The following is a 26,362-nucleotide window of genomic DNA, read 5'->3' as shown; positions in this document are numbered from 1 at the left end:
CCCATTTCCTTACTGTGAGTAATCTTAATACAAACGTACACATTTTCTCGCATGCAACCTTTCGCAAGTTGTCATTGGCGATGTGCTCGGGTATATACATGAAACATGTTCACAAGAAGCATTGCGAGAATTGTGAGCCTCTGGTTACTTAGAAACAGTGTAGCTGGAAGGTGTACACGCTATCGAGTTTGCGTTATAGTTCACACCAAGTTCCGCACCGGAGATAACATAACCCCGCATGACATCACCTCGGTATCCCTCTCAGACGACCGCACCACATCCTCGCCTTCCAATTAACTGACCATACACCCTCAACTCGATCTCCCAGAAAACCTCAACATCTAAAAGCTGAAAATGTCCGTCTTCCGCCCCTCAGCCCACGCCCTCATAACAGGCGGCGCATCCGGCGTCGGCTACGCCGTCGCCCAACTCTGCCTAAAACACTCCATGCGCGTCTCCATTGTCGATTTCAACCAATCCTCTCTCGACATCGCGCGCAAGAATCTCTCCGGCGATGTTAAATGCATCCAAGCAGATGTCTCCTCCCGCTCGGACTGGACGTCTATCCGCCAACAAGTCGGTACTGACGTTGACTTCCTGATGCTAAACGCCGGCATTGGTGGGAAAGGAACGTGGGGTGATGAAGATTACTTTGATAAGATCCTAGCTACGAATCTGGGGGGCGTGGTATATGGGTTGAATGCGTATGTTCCGAGTTTCAAAGAGAGGGCAGGAAAAGATGGGGAGGGGAAGAGTGCGATTGTGATTACGGGGAGTAAACAGGGTATCACGAATCCGCCTGGTAATCCCGCGTATAATGCTAGTAAAGCGGCTGTAAAGACGTTGGCTGAGCATTTGAGCTATGATCTCAAGGATACGTGTGTTGGAGTGCATTTGTTGGTTCCGGGGTGGACGTTTACTGGGCTTGTAAGTCGCTCTGTCAATGTTGTATTCACGTGCCTAACGAAATCCAGTCTGGAAACGAGCCTGGTTCGACGAAAGCGAAACCGGATGGTGCGTGGTCAGCCGACCAAGTAGCAGACTACATGTATACCAAGATGCAGGCCAAAAAATTCTACATCATCTGTCCCGACGACCAGGTCACGGAGGAGACGGACAAGAAGAGGATGTTGTGGAGTGTAGGCGATATTGTGAATGAGAGACCGCCACTAACGAGGTGGAGAGAAGAGTACAAGGATGAGGCTGAGAAGTGGATGGCGGAGCAGAAAGTGTAGATATACGTGCTAAACGATAATCACTTCGGTGTGCTTTACATGTGACAGCTCCAGTCCCCATGCGCGCACAATTCCAATTCGCTCCCAACACCCAGTGTGCGTCTTTGACTGCACCAGGGCAAGACCTTCAGCCAAATTAGGCATCGTTTCCCAGGGCCGAAATTGTATAAGCAGGATCACTACGCTTACGACGGTTTCCATCAGATCGATATCGCTCGTGAAGCTGACGTCCGTTTTGCTCCCTGGATCCACAAGATCTGGGGTTTCCAAGCGAACATCATGTCCCCTTTCTCCGTCTTCACGAACTGTGCGGCAAAGGGCTGCTGCTACAGTCGGCCCGGATATCTTCAACTGCCCGTCTTGAACGTGCCCATACAGATCGGCAGTTTTTGGTGTGCATGTTACATCGATCACGCGACAAATTGGTGTAGCACCCTCGCTCCAACCCAGGTCGATGGAGTCTGGCGAAGCCACAGCCGTGACAGTTGACGCCCAAGACCATGTAGGCGCCAAATATTGTGTGGGTCTTGGAAGCACGTCTGGTCTGTCGACTACCCCGCTTACAGAGAACCATAATAGCGCTCCCGGGAACTCACACTCCCATAACCCGGCTAGATATTTACCCATTCCTGGAAGTGCGATCTCTCTCGCGATACCAGATATGCCGGGAAGTCGATCTGTCCCGAACGTCAGTGCCCGCTGGGAGTACTCTTTGACGGACTTATTCCATGACCTTGCACGTGTTTCCGGATCTGTCGATGCTATTGCAGCGGCATGAGAGAGCTTGACCGTTTCCGGTTCCTCGTCCCAAAAACCAGTGGAATATTTGATGGTCTGACATTCACACCAAAGTTCTTCGCGACACTCCCACATTATCTCGCATTCAGTGTAGTGGAGTATCCTGGAAGCAAGCATTCGCTCTTGGAAACACCACGCACGGTCCAAAAGTGGCATCCCAATATTCGAACGATGCGATAAGACGAGTGTGCCGTGATATATCCGTCGTTGTACGTGGAAGCTACCGTCGATCGGTCCTGCTAAGTCATGGCTTGGTTCCCTCGGACGCAGACACCCCTCATCGCCGTTCTTGGAGCTTGTCGCAGCGATGACCAAGTATGCGTACTTGTACACCGCTGCCATTCGGGAAGCCTCTTTAGCCCAATCCTCATGGTCATCCTGGAGAATGCATAGTGAGTCGATCCAGACATATGGGATGCCGATGTTCCTGGTAATCGTAATAGCATCCTGAAACGTTCGCGTGAGCTCATTCCAAGATATGCCGAGCAGCCGAGCAGACAAATTCTTTGTCAAAAGCAGAGGCATGGCTTTCACACGTTGTTCTTTTACCCCCCATGCGTGGCTCAAGGCAATGTAGCGGGCGTCAGCTGGCATCCCACTCGAGCTGCACAGCTTGATGTCATCTGAGGATGAACCGACCGAGATGAGCCTCGTTGGCGTCGTTGACATTTCTGTCCTAGGAGAGCATTGTGGATGCAGAGCGTTACACTTCCTAATCCACTCTCTGATTGTGTCAAAGCATGCCTGAGAGGCAGGGTCAGCCGGAATGTGACCTGCTGGCTTAATGTCCGAAAAGTAAGGGAGCTCATCTGAGAATGGTAAGTGAATGAAACAGGTGCCGTATCTCCTGTGATATATCAAACGAACCCGGATGATTGTAGAAATACAAATCCATTGGCAGAATTCCTGATTTAGGTTCGTTGCGAAAGTATATGGTCACACGTAGAGGTGTGTAGGGATCGTTGCGGACGTCAACCACGAGACTCCGATGGGGCTCGTACTCGCTCAGAGTGGCTTCGGTACTTCGATGACGACGGTCAGGAGGAAACGTGTACTTCTCGATTCCTCGAAGAAGTAGCTTGCATCGAACGCAGCCATCGCGTGCAGCCTCGCGCATGCTCGACAGGTGGGCAGTCCCCTCATGATTGCCGCCTAGACTCCAGCTGCAAGTGTCGGTGTCAGTCTGCTCTGACCACGAGGGCGCGTGAGGTAGCGTCGGGTTCATCTCGTGGTTGCGATGCGGGTGAATCTGTGAGACGTGGTGGGGTCTATGCGCCTGCTGTTCAGAACACGGGAGGCGCGACTAGGCATCAGGCATAGCCAATCTACATGCAGCAAAGAAGAGTAAGCAAGTGATCCTCTTTCCATAACTCCCACCAATCACCGCCTCACATCATGCAGCGTGTTAGAGCATTTTATACCTCATGTCTCGTGGATACGTTGCGCTTTCGTGTTTGGCAGGCAAGAGCTACCCTGTACCCTGGCGCTATACACTGTCTTGCGTTCACTCACTGCATCGACGCCAGACTCTACGAATGCCTCCTGGGTCGATGATGAACCCCAGCTTCTATACGATAGAGGCCTTTGTATGCGTCAAGAGCGATGGCTTGATGTACCCGTGGACTTCAGGTGTGTGTTGGGTACGCTACGTCATGCATGATTGCGTCATCGCCTAAGAACCCACAAACCCCGAGGCAGGGCTATCCTGCGTCCCTTCTCTACACCACGCCTTACAAATCGCATGAGAACTATCTTATCACTCCTTCTATCATGCGCCTCTAGATGATACTAGGTATCAGTTGTACCAAACGCAGTTGGGCACCTCTTCTCTAACAAGCACGAAGCTGCTCAAACTCCGTCTTACCCTCGTAAGGCTGCAAACAGTTATCTGCTAACGATTCATGCGTCCTCTCAACCACCCCCAGATTTGAATGCGACACGGCTCTTCCCACACTTGTTGGCTTCACTGGTGTGCATGAGATTACCGTGTATTAGGATCAGTGTACCCGCTTCTACCTCGAGTTGTTTATACACCAGATTCCCTTCCTCATCTTTCTTTGAAGCCGCGGCGTTGGCCGACAATTCCTCAACGCTAGCATATACTAGCTTTGCCAGATCAGCGAACTCGGGTAAGCCGTTCCTACCCACACGACACCTCTATGTAAGAGGCTGCGTTATATGACTACCTGAGGCGACAACCAGGCATCCGTTGTCTATGGTCGCATCTCCGAAAGCGTACCAGAACGTTGTGCAGCTTCGCGGATCGGTGAAGCCTGAACAGCCGTCTTGATGTCTGAAATGCACGCAAGGTCTTGTACATCTTCATGGAACAGCTTCATCCATCTCCATCTGCGTGGCATCTAGTCATACCTCACACGTACCCCACAATCTCAGTCCGAACACCCTACACCTTCCCTCAACCCTCCTATCCCAAAGCATCATCCCTCTCAATACCATCACCACCTCAAACCGACAAAATCCTATGCTCCCCCATCTCCTCATCTAACAACCCCTTGATCTTCTCATGATACTTATCAATCCCACTCGGCCTGCTCATCGCTACCCAAAGATCCTCCGGCACATCCACCCCCTTCTCAAGCTCACACGTCAAATTGCGGGTAAACAACGTTAACCCACACCCAGCTTCCACAAACGTATACGTGATCCAACAGTACCCCTTCACCCCACCGCTTCCATCCTCCCCCGCAGCAATATTATTGACCTGGCGAAAGGCGAATTTGCGACCGCGGTCCGCGATTTCAAGGACCCATTGTGGGTGGTACGTGTTGTTCGGCAAAGCGACTTTTTCGGTCCAGACGTCGCCGACCTTGAGGGGGAGAGACAGGTTTTGGCCTGGGGGCAGCCCGGAGCTGCCGGCGTAGGTGCGGCCCCAGTTTGAGGGGTTGGAGACGAAGTCGTAGATTATTTCGGGGGGGTAGTTGAAGATTGTTGAGGAGGTACAGGTCATGACGCCCATGGTGAGGTGTTGTGAGGACTTCGAGAAGTGATGGGTTTGGGTTGATGATAATAGTGTAGGGATGTGGAAGTCAGTGGCTGTGAATAGAAGAAGTGGAAGAGCGATAGCAGAACTTAGTATGGGAAGTTAAGCATCTCAAGTATGGTATTATGAAGGCACCTCTCCGGGCTATCATGATTGGAACGCAGGTGTACGGGCTATTCGACGCACGCCGATCCGCTGACGTATGTCACGATGACTGATCCCCGCAGTCGAGCTCGAGCTACTGGTAGGGTAGACTTGCTTTTGCGCTGCTCAGGAACTACGACCGAACAGGCGGGGCGAGCTCCGCACGCCGATCGTTTCTAGCCTATCGGTCTTTTGCCATGAGCATCGTCTCCGACCGTTGATTAGTTCATACGCGCAAAGCCTAGACTCGCGCGTTGAAGTGAGAGGTAAGTGTCTGGAACTGAAGTAAGTTCTTTACTTCTCGAGGGTACTTCGTAACCAGAATAGTTTGCATTGCGATGGTATCATGTCTATGCCTCCTTGATCAACTTGCGCGTCGCACTCTCCATCCAAAGTTTGGTGTACAATCTGTGCAGCCACTGGATATGCCCTGGTTGCGGTCCAGCGTCCTTGCCCTCTGGCGTCGTATCCACAAAGACCGACTTCAAGTGGAAAGTAGCCATCTGCGCAGCATCGTCTTTCGAGACCTCCATAGAGAAGAGGCCATCCGAGGGTCGGGGCTCAGAAACGTGTGGTGAGTCGCCGCATCGCACAATAACCTATGAAAAATCTTGGGTCAGCTAGCAATCTTTCCAATGCAAGGTACGATCTCACCTTATCATCCTTATGCTCCACAACCTCAAAGTGATCCACAATCTTCGTCCCAACCCCATACTCGCTCTTCGCCAATTCCTTCACATCCCAAAGATGGCTATCCCTACCCTCCACATTCCGATACCACTTCTCCAACAACCGTCTCTGCACCCTAAACGCCACACCACTCCAAATGCCCCTACAAAAGTCCGTTGTCAAAGCCGGCTGATCAACCGATATCCTACCTCCATCGCCCTTGACCCAGTACTTCTCCGGCAGCTTCCCATACGGAATCGTCTTTATCGCATGGTCGATGCAGCCGGGCGGGTTGCCGCTGGGGTTGTGCGCGCGGAAGACGGAGGTGGTGAGGTCGGGGGAGGAGGCGTCGTAAGGCACGAATTTTGTGTTGCGCGTGTAGAAGGAGGAGACGCTGTAGGCGAGGAGGACGTTGGCGGAGAGGCCGCCGGTTATGCCGACGAGGACGCCGAGGAAGCGCTTCGGGCCTGAGATGCGTTTCATTGTTGGGGGCTTGGAGATTGTGTTCATTGTGGCGGTGGGAGGGGGTTGAGACCGCGGTGGAGGAATTGGGGGGAGAGCGCCCTGGGTGGAGTGGAAGGAGAGGGACGGCGCTCGCAGCGGGATTGTCGCGTGGGGTGGTCGGAATGTTTTGGTGTTGAGGAGCTTGGACCTTCGGTGGGTTTTGGATGCCGAGGGTCCACGGGTGCGTCGGCGAATGCTCTTCGCTCAGACACCGACATCACCAACTCATCACTGCAGGCGCCTCGAATTCATCTTCACGATTACATTACTGATGCTAACAACAAGGCTATATTTACGTTCAGTGCAGGTGCGCAAGTGCGATACCAGAGTACGCGCTGTCCGTCTCGTATATCTTCTTCTTCCTCCCGCCGTCCATGTCGAACCTGTACACGGTACCACCAAGGTCAGTCAAGTAGACATGGCGGTTCACCGCGTCAATCTTCAATCCAATCGGCTCGTGGAAATGTCTCGCTAGCGTTACAACACCTTGTTCCTCCTTCGTCTCGGCACCTACATACGCCTTGTTCAGCGTGTTGCCGAGTGGGTACTCGCCGCGATCGGTCCAGTACAGCGTTTGGCTCTCAGCTTCGAATTCCAGATCGATGGGTTCAGGCAGGTGGTCGTGGAGCAGTTCGATGTCGGAGCGGGAGGATGCTGTCTCGTTGGCAGGCATCTGCATGTTTGCGCGGAAGATGCGGCCTTTGCCGCCCTTCGACGGGCCCTTCTGAGACCAGTAAAACTTTCCGCCCTGAGGATCGACCGCGATACCAACACACCAGTTTGTCTGGTCTTCTCCTTCCGCTGAGCTGGAGTCGCCAGTCTGCACGATGATCTCGTGGTTGCTGCCGTCAAAGTCACATCGATGGACGCGCAGGCCTTCCCTGTCGCAAATGTACAGCTTCTTGTTCTCGTGGTCGATCTTAAGCTGCTTCGGTGTGTGGATCTGGCCTTCTGGGATGATAGCTTGGACGTCGGTGCCATCGAGGTTCGCGGACATGACACTGCCGTTGTTCTTCGCGGGAGACGCGCCCATGTTTGTCCAGAAGATGCGACCAGCTGAAATGGACACGTCGATACCGTCTGGCATGGCTTGGCCACCCACAATCTCGCGCACATTGCTTCCGTCCGCTGAAGCTGTCATGATCTTGCCGGAGGTAGCCATCTTCTGCAAGTCGGTAACATTGCCCCCAATGCCAATGTCGAGGAAGTACAGTCTGGGCGCCGCGAGGTTGTCGTGATGGCCGCTCTCGTCTTTGGAGCTGCGCGTCGTCTCACCAGCGGGATACAGACCGCCTTTGCCAGACTTCGCGCCGAGCTTGCCCTTCTCGACAAAGTTCTTCTGGAGCCAGTCCCGCGCTGTGGGATCGCCGCCGCGTTCTTCAACATAATTGTTCTCGATGAACGCAACCGTGTCTAATCCGACCGCATCCATCATTCCACAAGGTCCAACCGGGTTATCCTTGAACATCGTCAAAAAAAGCCTGTCGATCTCCTCCGGCTCCGAAACGCCCTCCGCCATGATGAGCAGACTCTCCCTCTTAATGGCAGCCCATAACCGGTTGAAGATGAAACCGGTCGACTCCTTCCGCGCGATGGCTGGTGTCATGCCCGCGTCCTGAAGTTTGCTTTGCAGAAACGGCAGAATGTCTGCATGCGTCTCACCGCACGTCATGAGCTCGACAACGTTGTTACCAGGAGGCATGTAGTAATGCATATTGCAAACGCGATGCCGACTACCCGCGTCCACCTTATCGAGCATGAACCGCGACTTGTACGACGAAGAGTTGGAAGCTAAGATACAATCCTTCGGTGCTTGGTGTTGAAGCTGGCCCATGATATCGATCTTCAACGGAAGCTTCTCTGGTAATGCTTCAACCACCAACCACGCGTTCTTGACTGCCTCTGCAATGTCTTTGACAGTCTTGAATTGCGTTGGTTTCCGTGCGTTTCCAGTAAGTTTCGAGAATTCGTCCATGTGGTGTTCGATGTAGTGTGTCGCGGCATTCCTCTGCTCGTCACTGAGATCGCACAACACGACCTCATAGCCAGCGGCGACCCATGAGGCGGCGATTCGTCGACCGAGGACTCCTCCGCCTAGAACGGCGACTGGTCGAGATGATGTGTCTGGTGCCGTCCATTGCGGTTGTGTGCTGCTGGATGCAGCTCGTGTTTGCGTGTTCGACATGATTGAGTATGACAAAGGTGTTGATCGAGTGCGGAAAGCTGTGTCGAGACTCCTCACTCTTGGCTCCAGTGTAGTTATACGCGTGCTCAAACACCGCGTCGTCGCATAGCCCGCAGAGGGCTCGGCCGAGACCCGCCGAACGCCTCTTGATAATCGTCTTGCGCAAAGAGACATTTTTCGTTATTGTAGTGATGTGTTAGTTCAGACGGCAACTGCTGCTGCTGGGCTATCGCTGATACCGCGACTTTCTCAAGCGCATCTAGATGCATGTTGTATACCATTGGTTGGCGCTAATGCGGCCTAGAAGCATGGTGGTGTTGCGTCACTGCCCAACAGCTCGGTAGACATCCGTGCAGTGCCGCTCCGGTGGCGACGTCATTCGTACGGTGCTTTTTGTGTCGTGCGAGATGGGCGTTGGGGCGTGCGAGACGTTGGGCGGTGGTATGTCGGCCGAACTTCATGCATGCTGCGCGAACTTGAGTTGTTGTTGCATGTGCGACTATGACGATTGTCGGGATGCGCGCGCAGAAGTTGGGAAGTGAAGGGGTGGTTGATGGTAGAGTTTATTTTGGAACGTTGACATTTGCGATGGATTATGGAAGATGAATTTTGTAGAAGTGCCGATCACCACTCACTCTATCCTAACCACTCCGACAATACCGCTGCGATAACCGTCCCCCAACCCCCAACTCCAGAGCAGACTTCACAGAATAATCACTGGAACGTGAAGATCTCATCCTGAGGCTTCGAGATTTTGCCTAAGCTTCCGTTAGCAGTATTCCATTTCATGTCATCAGATAGTCTCAACATACCAGGTGCCTTAAACCCCCGTTCCTGCAAATACCCAACCATACTCTCCATCATCGGATCCGGCCCACAAACAAGAACCTTGCTATCCATACCCGCCGGCGCAGGCAAACGCTTCTCAATCATCTCCTTGCTGATACGCCCCTTGTCGCCCTTCCAGCTCTCCGAAGGGCTGCTCAAAACGTAGTGCACATTAAACTGCTCGTACTGCGCCGCAAACCTGTCGAGTTCATCTTTGAGCAAGATGTCGCCTTCGGTCTTATTGGCATACAGCAGCGTCGTCTTGGTATCGTCGCGCGGGTCTTCGCAGATACGGCGGATGATCTGGAACATGGGTGTGATGCCCGTGCCGCCGGCGATCATACCGAGTTCTTTGACGAGGTTCTTGTGGTACTTCATCTCGCCTTTTGGTCCACGGATCTCAACCGTATCGCCGACATTCAGCTTGCTCAACCAGGGTGTCAGTTTACCGCCTTCGTAGATCTTAACAGTCAGTTCCAGCCTTCCGCGGTCCTTGTTACTGGACGTAGGCGTGTAGGAGCGCGCAAGTTGCTTCCCGTCGACTTCATGTCTGATGGCGATGTGTTGGCCCGTCGGCAGCCCCAACACGGAGTTCTCATTCGGAAGACCAAAGACGAAGCGGATGGTGTCGTGGGAGATGTGAAACTTGTCGATTAGAGGGAAGGGCTGGTAGACGCGGGCGTTTAGCACACCGAGGTTGATATCCTTTTTCTTGGTCGGTTTCGACGACATGGATTTCGCTTTGATGTGCGCGGGGTAGGATTGGAAGTCTTTGTGCGCAACGTCGAAGCTCTTGGTTGCCCAGAGGCTGGCGTAGCCGGCTAGGGCCATACTCGCGATGGAAGACACGGCGAAGCCCTTCCAGAAACCGGCGCTTTGGAGACGGTGCAGGAGCGGCGAGAAGCGTCGGCCTGCGACTATGGACAGCACGACAGATGTCAATCCAAAGCCAATAGCACCTAGATGCAACCGCCACGATTTCGGCGGGGGCAGGTTGTTGACAACATGCACTCTACTCGGCGTGATCGTGGGCATCTTTGCGGCTTCATGGTCGGTCCAGTCTTCGTCTGCGATGCGCCCGATGCGGAAGTTCTCGAGGATCTCGCGCGCGTCTGTGGAATGGCCGATGTCTTCGTAGGCGGTTGTGGCGTCTGTGCCGGCGTTTTCGAGTAGGAACTCTTTACCGCCTGGGTGGTCTTCTTGGTAGTCCGTCACATTGTAGACGTGGTTCCAGAGGGTGACCCATAGATCGGTTTTGCTGGTGTGCTGGGATACCTCGCGGAGAGTGTATACGCCGTCGGCCATGGTGTCTTGTTGTTTCGTTGTTTCCGCGCTCGTCTCGTGATGATCCGGTTGCAATGACTGGAGGGATCGAAAGAGAGGGATGCGTTCAGTCTGTCACTAAAGGGGCGCCAGGGAGTAGAATGGCATCGATGAAGGCCTGTGGCCAAGACCCTTCATCGTCGCAATAGCCCCATGCAACAAATGCGCAACGGGCATACCGATCCACTACGCATGCGCCGCGCCCGAGATCTCGGACATTCGCAGCACCAGGATGCAGCAAGATCGCTGCGCGTAAGGCTTGGAAGAAGGCCACTCGCATGGTGGCACCTCCGATTGTCAGCGGAGGCTTGATTGGATCAAGCCTCGCTGTGCCGAGGTAAGTGGGGGCTTGGCTCCACTAACACCGGACACCTCGTGGTAGCCGCTCTGCGATAGCGCTGTCATTTGTCATGGCGCAACAACAAAACTGTTACCTCGAGCGAAATTTCGATCAACGCTTCGGCCGGGCTGGCTCGCTGGCTCGCACGACCTGCAGTGTTTTTTGCTTTATTTTGGCGGCGCATTGAAGGGTGCATTGGGCTCTTCGGCGCTTTTTCGTACGATGAAGCCTGCGCCGGAGGATGGCCAGTGGCGATGCGTCATTTCTACGGACTAGACGAGACCTGCAGGTGGTGGGTTGTGGATGGATACGTAGTTTGGTGTGTTTTCATTTAGTCGCGTTATAGTCCTGTCAAGATTGCGACGCTCAACCGTTATCCCATACTTTGTCTCTAAGCATCATGACTATCAAGGGCTTTTACCTCGTTGGGCAGGACAAGAATGTCTTTCGCCAAGATATTCACATTGATCAGTATCATGACTTTGAGGCGCTGCAGGTTGCTGTAGCGGAGCAGTACAATATTATCCAGTCGACTGGTATGTGAGATGATTGTTTTGGTGAGGGCATGGACTTACGATTTGCAGGTATTGGTCTGCAAGATGCCAAGGGAGAGGACCTCCACGATTTGGACGATGTATTGGATTGCGATGAGGATATAGGCATTACGGTCGACGGACAGGCCATTCGCGACCCATCAGGCCCAGAGGGTCTTCCTTTCGTGGGAAGCTACTACGAGGTCTTTCCCGATCATCTCGTGAGTTCAACTTGACAGGCGCGCGAACTACCACTAACCAGCTCAGGGAAACCATGCGCGTCTTTTCCAGAAGTACGGGTCTTTGATCAAGTACGAGACGATGGGCAAGCAGAATTACCTGACCAATGACCCTGCTATCGCGACTGTGGCTTTCCAGGAGTCGGCGTTCTTCAGCAAACACATCACCCCCGAGCATCCTTTGGCGGGCATCAAGGATAACAGAGCGCTCTTCATTTGCGACACCGATACTGATGCGTGGAGGCAAGCGCACAAGTTCATCCCGCCATCCATGGCACCCAAGGCTATCAGACACTACACACCTCTCATGGAAGCCTCGGTAAAAGACTCGTTCAAGGTCTTTGACCAGCTCGATGAGCAGGGCGAAGCCTGGAACGTCTACCAGTACATGCTGAAGCTCGCCTCTCAGACCGTCTTCAAGTTTGCGCTCGGATACGACGCCCACCACTTCGACAACCCAGACGCTCCGCTGAGCGAGCTAGTCATTTTGATCGCCCAATCACTCTCCCTGAACAAGAAGGTCGCGTCAAGAGGTGCCTGGTACGCCAAGCTCAGCGCCATCCCCTTCACAGCAGCCTACGACCTCGACAAGATCCGCTACAGACTCTGGACCATCCTCAACCAAGCAATCGACCAAGCACCCAAAGGCAGCAACGAAGACGACCTACCCCTCCAGTCCGCAGCCCTAGGAGCCAGCTGCGTAGTCGACTACCTCAAGCGCGCCACCGACGACAACGGCAACAAACTCCCCCGCGAGCTCGTCATCCCAAACATGCTTCCCATCTCCGGCGCAGGCTTCACAACGACCTCCTCCCTCCTCTCCTGGCTCCTCTACTCCCTCTGCGTCTACGAAGGCAACCAAGACCGCCTCCTCCAAGAACTCGTCGACGCCGGCGTGAACGAGAACACAAAGTGGACGCCTGAACTCTCCGACGGCCTCACCTTCCTCGACAAATTCGTCAAGGAGACGCAGCGTTTGCACAACCCTTCTTTCCAACCTGGACGCACCGCCAAGGTCGATTGTATCGTCCCCGGCGGCTACAAGCTGCCCGCCGGCTCCGTCGTCATCTGCGCTCTCCACGCCATCCACAACAACCCGTCCATCTGGTCGAACCCCGACCGATTCGACCCCGACCGCTGGGGCACAGAGGAGGTTTCCAACCGCCCCAAGAACTCGTACATGCCTTTTGCGACCGGCCCGCGTAGTTGTATTGGTTTCAACTTTGCGCTTGGAGAGGTTAAAGTGCTGCTTCCGGAGTTGGTGTATAGGTACGAGTTTAGTAAGGAAGGTGAGGAGGCGGTGACGTATGACCCTGAGTTCCAGCTTATTAGGCCGATGAACTTTTATGTTAGGGCGAGGAGGAGGACGAGTTGGCCCGAGCCGTCGAAGGGGGCGAAGAAGATTGCTGTGGAGTATGCGGAGGGGGAGGAGAAGCCGCCGATTTAGGGGTGGGATCTGTTGCGTATGTCTTGAGCCACCTACAATGTTTCTTAATCCAGTTCACTACTTGCTATCCACCCGATGCACATTTGAATACATCAATGGACGTTATAATATATTCGCTCAGCCTAGCACGTCCGTCCAACCAGGCTTGAACGTGGAAGCGTTGTCAAATCCAGTGGTAACACTGTAGAGAAATAGGGTAAGCCCCAAATTGACAAGAATGAACGTCCCTGTTGCGAATCCATCGAGTGTGCCGTACACGCCGCATACGTAGCGGACATACGTCGCAAGGGAGCTTGCAAATATAGCGTCGTACACAGCGTGCAACATTATCAAAACGCACGCCGGCGTCAGGATAAAAGCAGGGCATATGAAACCTGCAAACAGGCTCCAACGGAAGGTATCTATCAAGGCTGAAAACCGCCAGTAGACCCAGGAGATGACCACAAAGATGCCTGGAAAGACGACGAAATACGGAATGTGCGACTCTGCGCGACTTGGCCCTAGCATGAATGAATCGGGAACAAGCGACGTTAGCTTTCCACGCATTTCCTTAATGACCCTGTAGCGGCTTGTATGTAGTGACATATCTTTGAGGTAAGAAGTAAACGCCTCAGGGAAAACATAGGATTCCAACACGTCTACAACGCGATTCGAGACCCACGAGGTGACTGCTAAGCAGAGGGGAATACCGTAGGCAAACACACCACCGCGTCCCGAGCCCGGCGGGCCAGGAACTACGAGAAGAACAAGAATAAATGTAAAGAGAGTAAGATGGAAGTAGCTTACTATGATCGCGAGGTTCGTCAGGTGCGTAGATGACAAGAGTCTTTTGTAACGAAGGACGGCTGGTCCTTCATAGAGATTGGAGACGCCGACTGGTCCAGCAATGGAGCGAAACACTTCCGCAGTGACAAACGAACTGAGCAAGATAGCGACCGTGATTTGTGTGATCGGTATTCCCTCCATGGCAAATACCTTGACAGCCTGCGGTACTGCGCCGAAGATGAAACTGACCATACTCAGTCTCCAGCTGCGATCGACGGCGCAGCCAGGAAGCGCCGTCATGTATGTCGCAGAATGTTCGGAAGGGCTGGGACGATCAAGCGGTAGTCCGATTGTGGCTGGGGCTCCGTCGATGGCGTTGTTTGGAGACTGTTCCTCGTGTACAATCGAGACGCTGGGTCGTGCAGCAGCTACATCGCCACCGTCTGGTCTTTCAAATCCTTGCGTTACGATGGTCTCAATCTGATTCACACCCGATGTAACCACAGTACTAGGCTGTGTTGGATGGCGTATGAGTATCGCACTGAACTCTGGCGAATGGTTTGCAGAAAGACCGATCATAGCACTTCTATCGCTCCTTATTATAGGAGGTGTTCTGGAACGCTTTCGTGACGCACTAATGGTGTCTAGGCTATTCCTTCGAGTCTTTATTGGGGTAGGCACGACCGTTTCGCTAGCGCTTATAGTGGTTGATTGTTGTACGTCGGCTAAACGTATTTCCTCACTGTCGTGACCAGGAAGAGCGCCCGAGCATGTATAACAGGCTTCGGCGTCGACAGGAGGCACATTGATCTGTGGCGCCACAATCTGGAAGGGGTCATTTTCGGTCGTGTCGTTCTCAAGGACTTTCCGCGAAAAGTCCCGCCAGACCCAAACCACCCACGATCCATCCCCTATATCTTCATCTTCCACAAATCGATCATACCACACATGCCTAATCGCAGTTCGGGGCGAGCAACCAACAAGTAGCATGACCAAAAACTTCAATAGCATCAAGAACGTATCGATCGCACAGATAAGCGGAGATGCTCGTAGAGCATAGCTGATGCGATATGGTGCGTTGACCACTTTTCCAGTTTCTTGTAGGAGGACAGCTAGAGAGCAGGCCATGACGGACCAGTACGCGCTTTGCCATGACACGCCGTGTGTTAATGACGCATCGGCTGTCAGCACGTCAATTTGGAAAGTGATGGGATTGGATTCGAATGCAACATACAGCAAGTCGTGTTCGTAGGGACGCTGGCATTGAACGTTGCATTGTGCGCGAGGTGTGAGTGCGACGCGTTGAACGGTGGCATGTTAGTTCGATGTCGGATGGAATCAAAGTCACAATCAAGAACGCGGGAAGGCTACCTTATAGATATGGCATGATAGTTCAAGGCTGAGAAGCGATGGCTGAGCGAGTGGCTGGAAGGAAAAGATGGGATTGGTCGCGCCAACGAAGATGCGCATGCAGATTGGGGGCTGAGCTCGCTGACATGCGCCACCAAAACCGTAAAGCAGCCAACAAGACGCCTCACTACTGCGCGATCAAGCCTAACCACCATGAACGGCAGCCCGGGGACAAGGACAGCAAAGACAGTGAAGACAAACCAAGATCTTCGCGAACTGATCTGCCTTGAATCCCCTCAGCCCACCTATGTCTAACCTCCGCAACATAGACGACCTTGACGAAGAGATACTCTCATGAACGAGAGAAATCGCAAGTATAATATACTTTCTAACAACATCAGGCCAGCTGCGCGACATAAATCTGCCTTCCACCTGCCCATCCACTAACTCCTAAACAGCATCAACCCCGCCTCCCCAGCATCCACGCCCTCCTCCACCTCACTCTCCCCACCATCCTCCTCCCCAAGCCCCACCCTCTGCCCAAACAAACTCCCAAACAACTCATCCCTCTGCCTATCCCCCCACATCCCCCTCTCCTCGGGCGCCATAAAATTCTGCAGTTTCTCCTGCACCGTATACCTCAACCTGCGCCCCTTACTCGCCTTCGTATCAACAACCTTCTTCGTCTTAGCCTCGCGCGCAACCTGCCACGGCGCCTGCACCACAAATTCCGCGGTCCCGTTCGCGTTGAGATCAGCGGACCGCTGCTCGAGCAGTTCTTTGAGCATGAGGCCGTAGAAGTCGGCGTCGTCGTAGATGAGGGGGGAGGGTTGGGGGGTCTTGGTCGAGGATTGGAGGGGGGCACAAGAGCGCGGGGTTTGGGTGCGGAGGACCAGGTGGGGGGATGAGAGTTGCGTGTCGAGGACTTCGGTTAGGGTTTGTTGTGCGGAGGCGTTGAGGCGCGCTTTGTTGTTTGTGACGGTTGTGGCTTTGGTTTTGTTGGACCAGCGCTCGAGGACGGCTTTGCGGTGGGTGAGCGTGGTTTTCTCGCTGGCTTGGATGGTGGTCCAGATTTCGGATGATGGGGTTGCGGAGTCGAAGGTTGGGCGCTTCCGCTTCTGGCCTGTTCGCGACTCTTCTAGGGAGAGGCGCAGGTTCGTGAGGTTGTTGAGGAGAGTCAGGGCAGCTGCCTCTGCCGCCTCGATGGGCGCATCCTTCGCGGTCTCTATCTTGTATGGCTCTGCAGCCATGGAGTTTGTGGAAATCAAGGCCTTTTGTAGTCGAATGCGCGAGTTGAGCAGCGTATCGAACGTCTTCCGTTGGGTCTTTACGGCTTCTCCCTTGGCGACATCGGACTGCGTGCCAGCAGCGATGCCCGACGTGAAGGACTTGTTGGCGGACATGAGGTCGCGGATGGTGGACGCGTCGGTTTTGGCTTCGGCGCCAGGCTCATCATCGTCTGAGCCTTCGGAGTCGTTGGCCTCGTCGTCGCTCCCGCTTTCGCCTGCGCTTCCCATCTCCTCGTCCTCGTCGCTCATGTCTTCGTCAAAATCGCCGTTCATATCTTCCTCGTCGCTCTCATCTTCGCCATCGAGCTCTACGCCATTGATGCCATCCTCTTCGTCATCATCGCTAGCCTCGCTGTCTATATCGTCGAAGCCCTTCGCAAAAGGATCGTCGCTGTCGCTGTCCTCGAGTGCTTTGCGGTCCACCTTGCGCCCAGTGTACTCCGGGCCCAGAGGCACCTCAACCGGCTTCCTCAGCTTGCTCTTTCCGACCGACGTATAATGTTCGCGCCCGGCGTTGTCATCTTCAACTTCGGAGATTTCGGCGTCGGAGCGCTCGTCTTCGCTAGAGCTCGGCGCAGGGTCGAGTAGCGACTCGGGATCGAAATCTGGTTGTCATGTGAGCAAAATCCAGTCGCACATAGAAGAAAAGTTCATACCTCTGATCTTAGACTTGCCCATAGTGTACAAGTGGTTTGGTGTTGCTGGTGCAGGTGAAGCGCGTCGGAAGAGAAAGTTCACTCTGTGCCCCACAAGAAAGTTCAATGACATCGGGGAAATGAAACGCCGATGCGCGTCACCTCCGCCATCAACTCCGCAACCCCCGTCTCTACCACGACGATGCTGAAGCCACGGTTGTTCTCGACGTTGCGATGTCTGCAGCATGAGAATCCTCTTGTATGTTACATGCTAGGGTGATTGAATGCGCAATAGCTGATGGCGAGCGCAGGGTCTTCCGCGCTCAGGCGCGCCTCCGCAAATGCCGCGCATGCAGCGAGGCTTGCCACAGAAGCGGAATATCAAAGATGTGAAGAAAGTAATTGCTGTTTCATCCGCGAAAGGTGGCGTGGGTAAAAGTACTATCGCTGGTATATATCACCAATCGAGACGATCACTCTCAGAACACTAAGTCGCATTCATAGTAAACCTCGCCTTAAGCTTCGCGCGTCGTGGTTACAACGCCGGCATCCTTGATACCGACATCTTTGGCCCATCAATACCAACCTTACTCAATCTATCTGGCGAACCCCGACTGTCATCCAGTCAGTTCTCACATCAACCCAGCTGTCCATCAACCTCTAATCCCACAACCCAGACAACCAACTACTCCCCCTCTCCAACTACGGCCTAAAGTCCATGTCCATGGGCTACCTCATCCCAGAATCCTCACCAGTAGCATGGCGGGGTCTCATGGTCATGAAAGCCCTGCAGCAACTCCTCCACGAAGTCGAGTGGGGCGGTCTAGACGTCCTAGTCCTCGATATGCCACCCGGCACCGGCGACGTCCAACTCACAATCACCCAACAGCTTATCTTAGACGGCGCGCTCATCGTATCGACGCCGCAGGATCTGTCGCTTAAAGACGCGGTAAAGGGCGTTGAACTCTTCCGCAAAGTCGATGTGAAGCTACTGGGTCTGGTGTGCAACATGGCGGGCTTCAAATGTCCCGGCTGCGGAGACGTGCATGAGATTTTTGGGAATATGGACAAGATCAGAGCGATGTGTGGGAAGTACGATTTGAACATCCTGGGCGAGATTCCGCTACATGCGAGTATCAGCGATGACGCTGATCGTGGGAAGCCGACTGTGGTAGCGGAGCCGGAGGGAGAGCGAGCTATGGCGTTTGGCAAGATTGCGCAGGAAGTGGAGGGTCTTATTGGACTAGAGCAGTAGCCGTCCACTGAGACCAAAAGCACTGTTGCCTAACGACATCACTACTTCATACCCCAATTCTGTGCAGTTCCCTGAAATACCCGTCCAGCTCCTCGCTCCCCCAAGTAAACCGCACCCTCACACCCTTACTCATCAGTCTGGCCCTCACGCCCCTCACCGCGCTCAGAATCTCCTCAACCCTTTCCAGCTCCGACGCCTCGATCATAACATGCAGCCTGAACCCGCGGAGCTTCTTCATCTTAAGTACAAGTCCAAGATGCTCGCTAAACACCTCCGCCGGCCTCACTGGCCTTATACACAATGTCTTCCCTGTACATTCACGTTTCTGAGGCTCGTAGTCTTTCATATCACCCCGCAGCACAACGCTCAAACAACGCAAGTGTTCTGCGGGTACGATACCGGGGAAGACCTGGTCGCCGAGTGAGATATCGCGGAAAAATGTGTCCAACGCGACGGAGTCGTGGATGAGGAAGGTGTTGAAATGGAACCAGGCTGTTACGACGAAGTGTGTCATGTAGCCCATGTACTTCCAGTCGAGATAGTGTTTGCGGCCGTCGGTCACCATGTTCGCTAGAGTATCCCGGACGCTGATGTTGTTGGGACACGTCTGATCAGACTCAATTGCCGGTGCGCCTAGTACGACTGGCATGCCTTCATCCGTCAAGTATGCGGCGATTTTGCTTCGAACATCTTCCGGTAGATCATGGATAATCTCCATAGTGAATAGCCGGCAAGACAATGCGCCATAGTCATAGACTACACGATTAAGGTCCCTATATCACATATTAACATCATTGTCATACAGTTTCAATCGCAACTTATTCTTACTCCGTGGCCGAGTTATACGCCCTTGTCTGCGCGGAGCTAAAGCACAGGTACTTATGAACAGGCTTGTAGCACTCGTCCCAGCTGGCACCTTCTCCGGCTTTATCAACAGACTTTTGGATCTTCTTGCGCACTCTTCGTATGCAGTCCGCTATGTACTTCCGGGTTTTAATGGCTCTGGTAGCGTGTTAATACCGCTGCGCCGTTAGTCTACCCTGTTACCCAGGTACGTACCGAAGTAGCTCCCGTCGCGTAGTGTTTACCACAGTAGGCGTAGGAAAATCGGCTCCACGGCCTGTCAATGCTGTGAAGTAGCTTTGGATGTCGATGCGTCTCGTTGTTAGAGGGAGGGATCGGAGCGGTTGTTCCACTGGTGCGTCCATGCTGTTGCTGGGTGGTCGACGGGGAGGGAAGGTGTACCGCGATGACGTCCTTGCGGGGCGTAGCGCGCTAAGGCGTGCACGGTCGTGTCACGTCTAGGCACCTGCATCCTTCGCCATGGGCATTGCATATTTATCGACATCGGGTATGGAGTGTGATGCGAGTGTCTTATCAAGAGAGTTGCAAGAATTCGACGACGCAGGGACCTGGTAATTTACTCTCAGAATTCCTAATGCTGGGCCTGGGGTCGCATCGACGATCAAATAACGCGCGCTCATGCGCGTCCGTCGCACGCGACAGAAACGACTTGGCGACGAACGGAGAGGCATGCCTAGATGGGTACATCGAGACCAGTAAGATGGAATGTACTCTGTTCCGTCATGTATTCTACGGGTGTTTTTCGATGTGGAAGATCACCACACACTACGAATGGCTGGACATGCACCTCACCTCTTAAGCATCCATTGCCTTAAAATCTTACCAACATGAGTTCTTACAATGATGTAGGCGATATCGTACCCGTTTATCGTACCATCAGCACGCTATCTCATTTCAGTTGCACGCATCGCGACTTTGGCTTACTTACAGGTCAAGGCCTAGCTCGGCCGACACCTTGGTCATCATGTACAACCGTGTACGACAATTATACGCGCTGAACAATCAGAGACAAAGATGGGAAAATTACCATCTGAACAACTTATCCGGTGTGTCATTTGATCCATCCATTAGTTCACGACCTCGGAAATGTGGTACCCCGCAACAACCCCGCACAGTATCGACTGGACGATCAATCACAGGTCAACATTGCGGCTGTGCCCTGTCGCCCCGGTGTATGCTGTCCTACTAGATCGTCCTCCACGGAGCAGCTTTGGGTCACGCACAGCTGTCAGCATTGGCGACTGATACGCCCGGCGCCCGATGCCCGCTGTGATGTGAGATGACATGTACCCGGTGTGGATCTATAAAGTTGTGATGCTTCCAGTTGCATCTCGCTCTTCCATCAGTCTCTAACAGAATCACGACCGTCTTCCCAGTCTTCAGTCGTACCGTAGCCCCGAAGATGGCGCCAGATCTGAACACGATGGGCAGCGGCAAGCAATGGGATTACTCAACGCCTGGCTCTGGCGGCTACAGCGTCCCAGACATTGTCTATAATGTGTGTCCTGATACCCCGAGCTTCTAGCAAAGAACTGATGATCTTCCAGGACCCTTCATCGCGAAAGCTCAAGGTGCTGACTATTGGAGCCGGCTTGTCTGGCATCCAAATGGCGTACCATATACAGAAACACACGCAGAACGTCGAGCATGTCATCTACGAGAAGAATGCCAATCTGGGAGGAACATGGCTCGAAAACAGGTATCCAGGTACATCCACTAGTGAATCATCGCGTGAGTGAGCTGATCCCTGCAGGTTGCGCCTGCGACATCCCATCGCATGCCTACACCCTCAACTTCGCTCTCAACCCAGACTGGCCGCGCTTCTTCTCTTACGCACCAGACATCCAAAAGTACCTCGAAAAGGTCTGCGACGTATTTGACCTGCGCAAGTATATGACATTCAACACAGAAGCCGTGCGAGCCGAGTGGCAAGACGACGTCGGCAAGTGGAAGGTCACGCTCCGTCAGACGTCATCTTCCGGTGAAGAAAGAGAGTTCGAAGAGGAATGCGATCTTCTTCTCTACACCTCCGGCATCTTGAACAACTACAAGTGGCCTGGTATCAAAGGCATCAACAGCTTCAAGGGTCGCATCGTCCATACCGCGACGTGGCCGAAAGACTATCAAAGTGAGCAGTGGAAGGACGATCGCGTGGCGGTCATTGGATCTGGCGCTTCTTCCATTCAGACCGTACCGACCATGCAACCGCATGTAAAGCACATGGATATCTTCGTCCGAACCGGAGTGTGGTTCGTCCAAATCGCGAACAACTACGGCCAGAATAAGGAGTACTCACAGGAAGAGCGCGATGAGTTCCGGCAAGACCCGCGTAAGCTCGTTGCGCATGCCAAAGATATCGAGAACCAGGTCAACGGGCTGTGGGGGGCGTTCTATACCGGAAGTGAAGCGCAGAAGGGTGCGCAAGAGCTGTTCAGGGAGAGGATGAAAGAGTTTCTAAAGGATGAACGGCTCTTGGAGGGATTCACTCCGAAGTTTGAGGTTGGCTGTAAGTCGCATGCGACCCTTCACAGAAACGCTCACTGATCTCCTGTAGGCCGTCGCATAACCCCAGGCGACCCCTACATGAAAGCCATCCAAGAGCCAAACGTCGACGTCCACTTCACCGCCGTAGATGAGATCACCGAGACAGGCGTCGTTGGTGCAGACGGCATCGAGCGCCCCATCGACACCATCGTCTGCGCCACCGGCTTCGACGTAACCTACCGCCCGCGCTTCCCCATAATCGGGCGCAACGGCGTCGACCTCTACGAAAAATGGAAGTCCGAACCCAAAGGCTACCTCGGCCTCGCCTGCCCCTCCATGCCCAACTGGCTCATATTCGTCGGCCCAACCTGGCCCGTCGAAAACGGGTCCGTCACCGGCCCCTTACTCGCCGTCGCAGAATACACCATCCAAATCATCAAAAAGATGCAACGCGACCACATCAAATCCTGGGTGCCCCGCCAATCCATCACCGACGCCTTCAACGAGCACGCCCAGGAATGGATCAAACACACCGTCTGGAAAGGCAGTTGTAGATCCTGGTACAAGAACAACGAGACCGGGCGGGTCAACGCTGTTTGGCCCGGATCCTCAAACCAGTACGCCGAGGTTATTGAGACGCCGCGGTATGAAGACTTTGATATCGAGTATATGCATAAGAATCCTTGGGCGCATCTCGGTATGGGGTATGCGATGAGGAATAAGTTGTTTCCCGAGGCGGATGTTAGTCCGTATTTGGCGGTGGAGAATATTGATCCGGAGTGGTTGAAGGCGATTGGGTATGAGGAGTCGGCGGGGGTGGTGGAGGAGGCGAGGGAGAGGAGGGAGGGGGTGGATGTGGTGAGGACGGGGGTTGATGGGGGGGTTGGGGGTGGGGATGGGAATACGCTGACATAAAGGGTCGCGGTGATCCTATCTTTGTATACTCGAGATGAAGTCTATCTTACGCGGTCGTGCCGCCGTTCCGGGTCAATCATGGTTCTTTATTGAGTGTAAGCACATATTGCTTTGTGCTGGGCTCAAAAGGCGTTGAAGCTACACGCCGTATGGCTAAGTGGATGGACCATTTGAGATCTTTGCCGCCTGCTGGTTCTTGAATTGGAACAACTTTACGATCGAGAGCGTGATCCGGCTTTGACTGTGGTGGTGGAAGTGGTGGTATATGTGATGGGTGTACGCATAGTGGTGGTAGTGGTAGGTACGAAGGTCGGGGTAGTCGAGCTGGCCCAGCATCTGACTCGCCAGCACGAGGCATGATCTCAGCGGAAAGATAAGGATTCTGATTCACGCGTACGTGAACGAAGATTCTTAGTGTTAGACCGACCTTGAGGTCGAAGTTGAATTCGAAAACGCTGTTTTCGCGTCCGGTGTACGGCTTCTCAGTAGGCAGCTGTCTAGCTGTATCACTACTTGGGTGTTCTAGGTCCAGAAACCAGCCCGGTAAATCAATGATTGACTGCAAGCGATCACCAAATGAGAACCGCGCAATCTCGGGGCGTAGGGTAGGCTTTATCGCGATCCGTAACATACAGTAACCTTCGCCTTGGATCCTAGAGGTAGACATATCCGAATGGTCGTCATCACTTGATGTGATCGCGTAAATAGAGGTGTACCGAAAGTTTTTCATGGCACTCTTAGGAAGGAGAATAAGGGTACTTTGTTCCCCCTCGGTATCCCAATCTGTCTCGAATCGATACTCGCTGCCTCTAACTCGGCGCAGCATTACGCATAAGAGAAGGCTATCAGATTTTGGACGTTCCAAGCACGTAAGGCAGCCGTACCACGATTGTTCCTCGTAATGGAATAGAGGTAGACTCAGATGGCAACCACGACTGGTAAGGCGGGGAGGCGAGTGATCTTCGGGGGGTGGAAGTGCGGAGAAGCACGTCTTGGACAAATGATCGCGAAGAACGACATTATTCACACCTGCTAGCTCCGCGGAGACAAAATCGAGCACCGGTGTAAAGGTTTCAAAATCCGACGGCGAACTGGCTAGAAGGCTTTCTCTCGGTAAGAGTGTGTCCCAGGCAAATAGAGTGTAGTCTTCGTCAACTCGAAGCACCTCCTCCTGAAGGCGCCGAAACGCGCGTTTGCCTTCGCCGTAGAGAAGGGGCATATTCACACCGAGTATCCCAAAAAGACAGTATGCCTTATCCTCCAACCGACTAGTCTGCCGATTTGCTGCCCATGACAGCCTTACGGCAACCGCATAGCGAAGAGGATCTCCACCAGTGAGCACGTCTCGGTTGATACCAGTAGTATATGTTAGCTGGGATTGAAGGCTGTTGCGCGTCCCGAGTTCTGACCAGAGAGCGTCATAAAACTCCACGATTGGAGGCGCGATAAGCTCCTGTAAGGTCCACCCTCGTGTAAACCACTTCGAATTGCGGAATGCACTAAAATCGTCTGTTTCGGGGTCTTGGCGAACATCTTCTAAGTAGGCGTAGCAGATGCAGGCGTTCTTGTACCATTGATACATGGAATTAATAGCCTCGGATAACTCAGCGCTTGAGGTTTTGTCAATGCAACAAGTATCAATCCAACAGTACGCGAACCCGTCATCTTTCGCTTTCTTGCAACAACCCGTAAGCTTTGCATAGCCTTTCTTCGTCGGTGCTTTGCCTGACAAGAGATCTTGGAGAGTGACTTCCTCCTCCCTCCAAGTGTGGGAGAGGATTACGTACTCGGGCACTCGGCTCTCGAGGAACTCCAGTACCTCCAACGTAGACGTGTTAAGTAGCCGCATGTTTGCGGTGTGTCGTTGCTAAATGCAATGTCGGCCACGAGGCTGAACGTCTCAGCCGATGTACATTCGACAGCGAACGATGATAGCCATAACCGGGTATCGACGCCGGTCGCATGCGACAGTGAGTTGTTCTAGGACGAAGTTGAGATTAGTGAGGTATGGGATGGCGCGCCCATGATGAGGGACAAGGCAACGGACGAAGACCACGTCACGAGAAGACTTGGAAGGTGGCACAGCAAACGCGCGCTAACCCAGCCTCGGTTAGCGCTATCTCACCGGTCGCCTCAGGCACCTACCCGTCCACACGCGCCTTATCGCCCACATCACAGTGCGCAATCCAGAAAACTTCAACAACAGCCAGCTAGATACGATGACCGAGAAGCGGGCTGCGTCCGCGAGTGCGAGCGCTCATGTGAAGCCCCGCATCATTATCCATGGTGGTGCGGGTAATCTAACGCGCACCTCGATTCCCCGTGAACGCTACGATGAGTACCGCGCCTCGCTTCTCAACATTCTCAAGAAAGCAGAGGAGCTCCTTCGCAAGCCAAGATCGACAGCGTTGGACGTTGCGACCTACGCCGTCACACTTCTGGAAGATGACCCGCTGTTCAACTCCGGCAAAGGCGCAGTCTTCACGCGCGAAGGCAAGAACGAACTCGAATGCAGCATCATGGTTTCGAACGGCTCTAAGAAACGAGGCGTCGGATGTATGCTGCTCAGCCACGTCAAGAACCCCATCAAGCTGGCGAGAGAGTTGCTTATCAAAGGCGAAGAAGCAGACGGCGGTGGTGCAGCCGACCACTGCCAATATAGCGGAGAGTTTGTAGAGGGACTCGCGAAGACCTGGGGGCTTGACATCGTGGATCCAAGCTACTTCTTTACACAGAAGAGATGGGATGAGCTTCAACGCGGCCTTGCGGAAGACGCGAAGAGAGCGCGAATGGGCGTCAGTGCAGACGCGATGAGCGACTGGGAGAAGGATAACTATATTCCGCTTGGCACTTGTGGCGCGGTCGTTGTTGACAGCTTCGGTACCGTCTGCACGGCAACATCGACAGGTGGGTTGACGAACAAAGTTCCTGGGCGCATTGGAGATACGCCGACCATCGGTGCAGGGTTCTGGGCTGAGGAGTGGCACGACGAGAAGGCTGCTGGGCCGCAGATGTTGTACCAGCCTACTGCCGGCGTCGCCTCGCTGATCGACAAACTATCGCGAGGCGATATACGTGGGATAGTGGGCGACTGTCTACCTTTGCTTGGATCACCCTCGACACGAGCAGCTACATCATCGCCAGCACAGCCATACGAGAAGCCCGTGTCGACGCGCCACGCCGTGGGTCTCTCAGGGACAGGCAACGGCGACTCGTTCCTTCGCACGTGCGCGGCTCGCACTACAGCTGCCAGATCAAGGTTCTTGGGCTCATCGCTTTCCAGCGCAACAACGTGGATGGCCGGGCCTGACGGCGAGCTTCAGCGATCTGCTGGAGACCGTTGGGGCGCAACCCATGAAGGCACCGGCGGTATCATCGGCATAGAACTTGTTGACAGCAAAGTGACGGTAGTACAAGACTTTAACTGTGGAGGCATGTTCAGAGCATGGACTGATGACGATGGTAGTCCAAGATGTCTGGTGTTCAGGGAAGATGGCTGGGAGAGTGGGCCAAAGGATTGGGATGATCGGCGAGCGCATTGAACTCCGCATTCTTGCGG

General features: G+C 53.7%; 9 protein-coding genes across 9 annotated transcripts; 5 read left to right on the top strand and 4 right to left on the bottom strand.

The window, feature by feature from the left end:
* Positions 1 to 354: 354 nt before the first annotated feature.
* J4E83_010420 (uncharacterized protein) lies at positions 355 to 1,235 on the top strand (the record flags this gene model as incomplete). Its single annotated transcript, XM_049337301.1, has 2 exons — positions 355 to 927; positions 975 to 1,235. 2 exons carry the CDS (start codon positions 355 to 357, stop codon positions 1,233 to 1,235), a joined length of 834 nt encoding a protein of 277 aa, XP_049183528.1.
* A 4,293-nt stretch (positions 1,236 to 5,528) lies between these two features.
* Positions 5,529 to 6,357, bottom strand: J4E83_010419 (uncharacterized protein; the record flags this gene model as incomplete). Its single annotated transcript, XM_049337300.1, has 2 exons — positions 5,529 to 5,777; positions 5,833 to 6,357. The coding sequence occupies 2 exons, from the start codon at positions 6,355 to 6,357 to the stop codon at positions 5,529 to 5,531; spliced, it is 774 nt and encodes a 257-aa protein (XP_049183527.1).
* A 292-nt stretch (positions 6,358 to 6,649) lies between these two features.
* Positions 6,650 to 8,710, bottom strand: J4E83_010418 (uncharacterized protein; the record flags this gene model as incomplete). Its single annotated transcript, XM_049337299.1, has 1 exon — positions 6,650 to 8,710. One exon carries the CDS (start codon positions 8,708 to 8,710, stop codon positions 6,650 to 6,652), a length of 2,061 nt encoding a protein of 686 aa, XP_049183526.1.
* A 540-nt stretch (positions 8,711 to 9,250) lies between these two features.
* Positions 9,251 to 10,669, bottom strand: J4E83_010417 (uncharacterized protein; the record flags this gene model as incomplete). Its single annotated transcript, XM_049337298.1, has 2 exons — positions 9,251 to 9,294; positions 9,349 to 10,669. The coding sequence occupies 2 exons, from the start codon at positions 10,667 to 10,669 to the stop codon at positions 9,251 to 9,253; spliced, it is 1,365 nt and encodes a 454-aa protein (XP_049183525.1).
* A 758-nt stretch (positions 10,670 to 11,427) lies between these two features.
* On the top strand, positions 11,428 to 13,246 carry J4E83_010416 (uncharacterized protein; the record flags this gene model as incomplete). The annotated part of the gene is made up of 3 exons (XM_049337297.1): positions 11,428 to 11,563; positions 11,612 to 11,781; positions 11,828 to 13,246. The coding sequence occupies 3 exons, from the start codon at positions 11,428 to 11,430 to the stop codon at positions 13,244 to 13,246; spliced, it is 1,725 nt and encodes a 574-aa protein (XP_049183524.1).
* Positions 13,247 to 15,804: 2,558 nt separating this feature from the next.
* On the bottom strand, positions 15,805 to 17,328 carry J4E83_010415 (uncharacterized protein; the record flags this gene model as incomplete). Its single annotated transcript, XM_049337296.1, has 2 exons — positions 15,805 to 17,255; positions 17,307 to 17,328. The coding sequence occupies 2 exons, from the start codon at positions 17,326 to 17,328 to the stop codon at positions 15,805 to 15,807; spliced, it is 1,473 nt and encodes a 490-aa protein (XP_049183523.1).
* Positions 17,329 to 17,487: 159 nt separating this feature from the next.
* Positions 17,488 to 18,540, top strand: J4E83_010414 (uncharacterized protein; the record flags this gene model as incomplete). The annotated part of the gene is made up of 4 exons (XM_049337295.1): positions 17,488 to 17,544; positions 17,597 to 17,735; positions 17,790 to 17,909; positions 17,963 to 18,540. 4 exons carry the CDS (start codon positions 17,488 to 17,490, stop codon positions 18,538 to 18,540), a joined length of 894 nt encoding a protein of 297 aa, XP_049183522.1.
* A 2,266-nt stretch (positions 18,541 to 20,806) lies between these two features.
* On the top strand, positions 20,807 to 22,803 carry J4E83_010413 (uncharacterized protein; the record flags this gene model as incomplete). The annotated part of the gene is made up of 4 exons (XM_049337294.1): positions 20,807 to 20,902; positions 20,952 to 21,111; positions 21,158 to 21,910; positions 21,959 to 22,803. 4 exons carry the CDS (start codon positions 20,807 to 20,809, stop codon positions 22,801 to 22,803), a joined length of 1,854 nt encoding a protein of 617 aa, XP_049183521.1.
* Positions 22,804 to 24,765: 1,962 nt separating this feature from the next.
* On the top strand, positions 24,766 to 26,345 carry J4E83_010412 (uncharacterized protein; the record flags this gene model as incomplete). The annotated part of the gene is made up of 2 exons (XM_049337293.1): positions 24,766 to 24,773; positions 24,941 to 26,345. 2 exons carry the CDS (start codon positions 24,766 to 24,768, stop codon positions 26,343 to 26,345), a joined length of 1,413 nt encoding a protein of 470 aa, XP_049183520.1.
* Between the last annotated feature and the right edge of the window lie 17 nt (positions 26,346 to 26,362).

The sequence above is a fragment of the Alternaria metachromatica genome, assembly GCF_023757995.1.
Source record: "Alternaria metachromatica strain BMP 0045 chromosome Unknown scaffold_45, whole genome shotgun sequence".
NCBI classification, from domain to species: domain Eukaryota; kingdom Fungi; phylum Ascomycota; class Dothideomycetes; order Pleosporales; family Pleosporaceae; genus Alternaria; species Alternaria metachromatica.
Note: the sequence above shows the minus strand (reverse complement) of the source record. Positions and strands in the feature narration are given on the sequence as shown.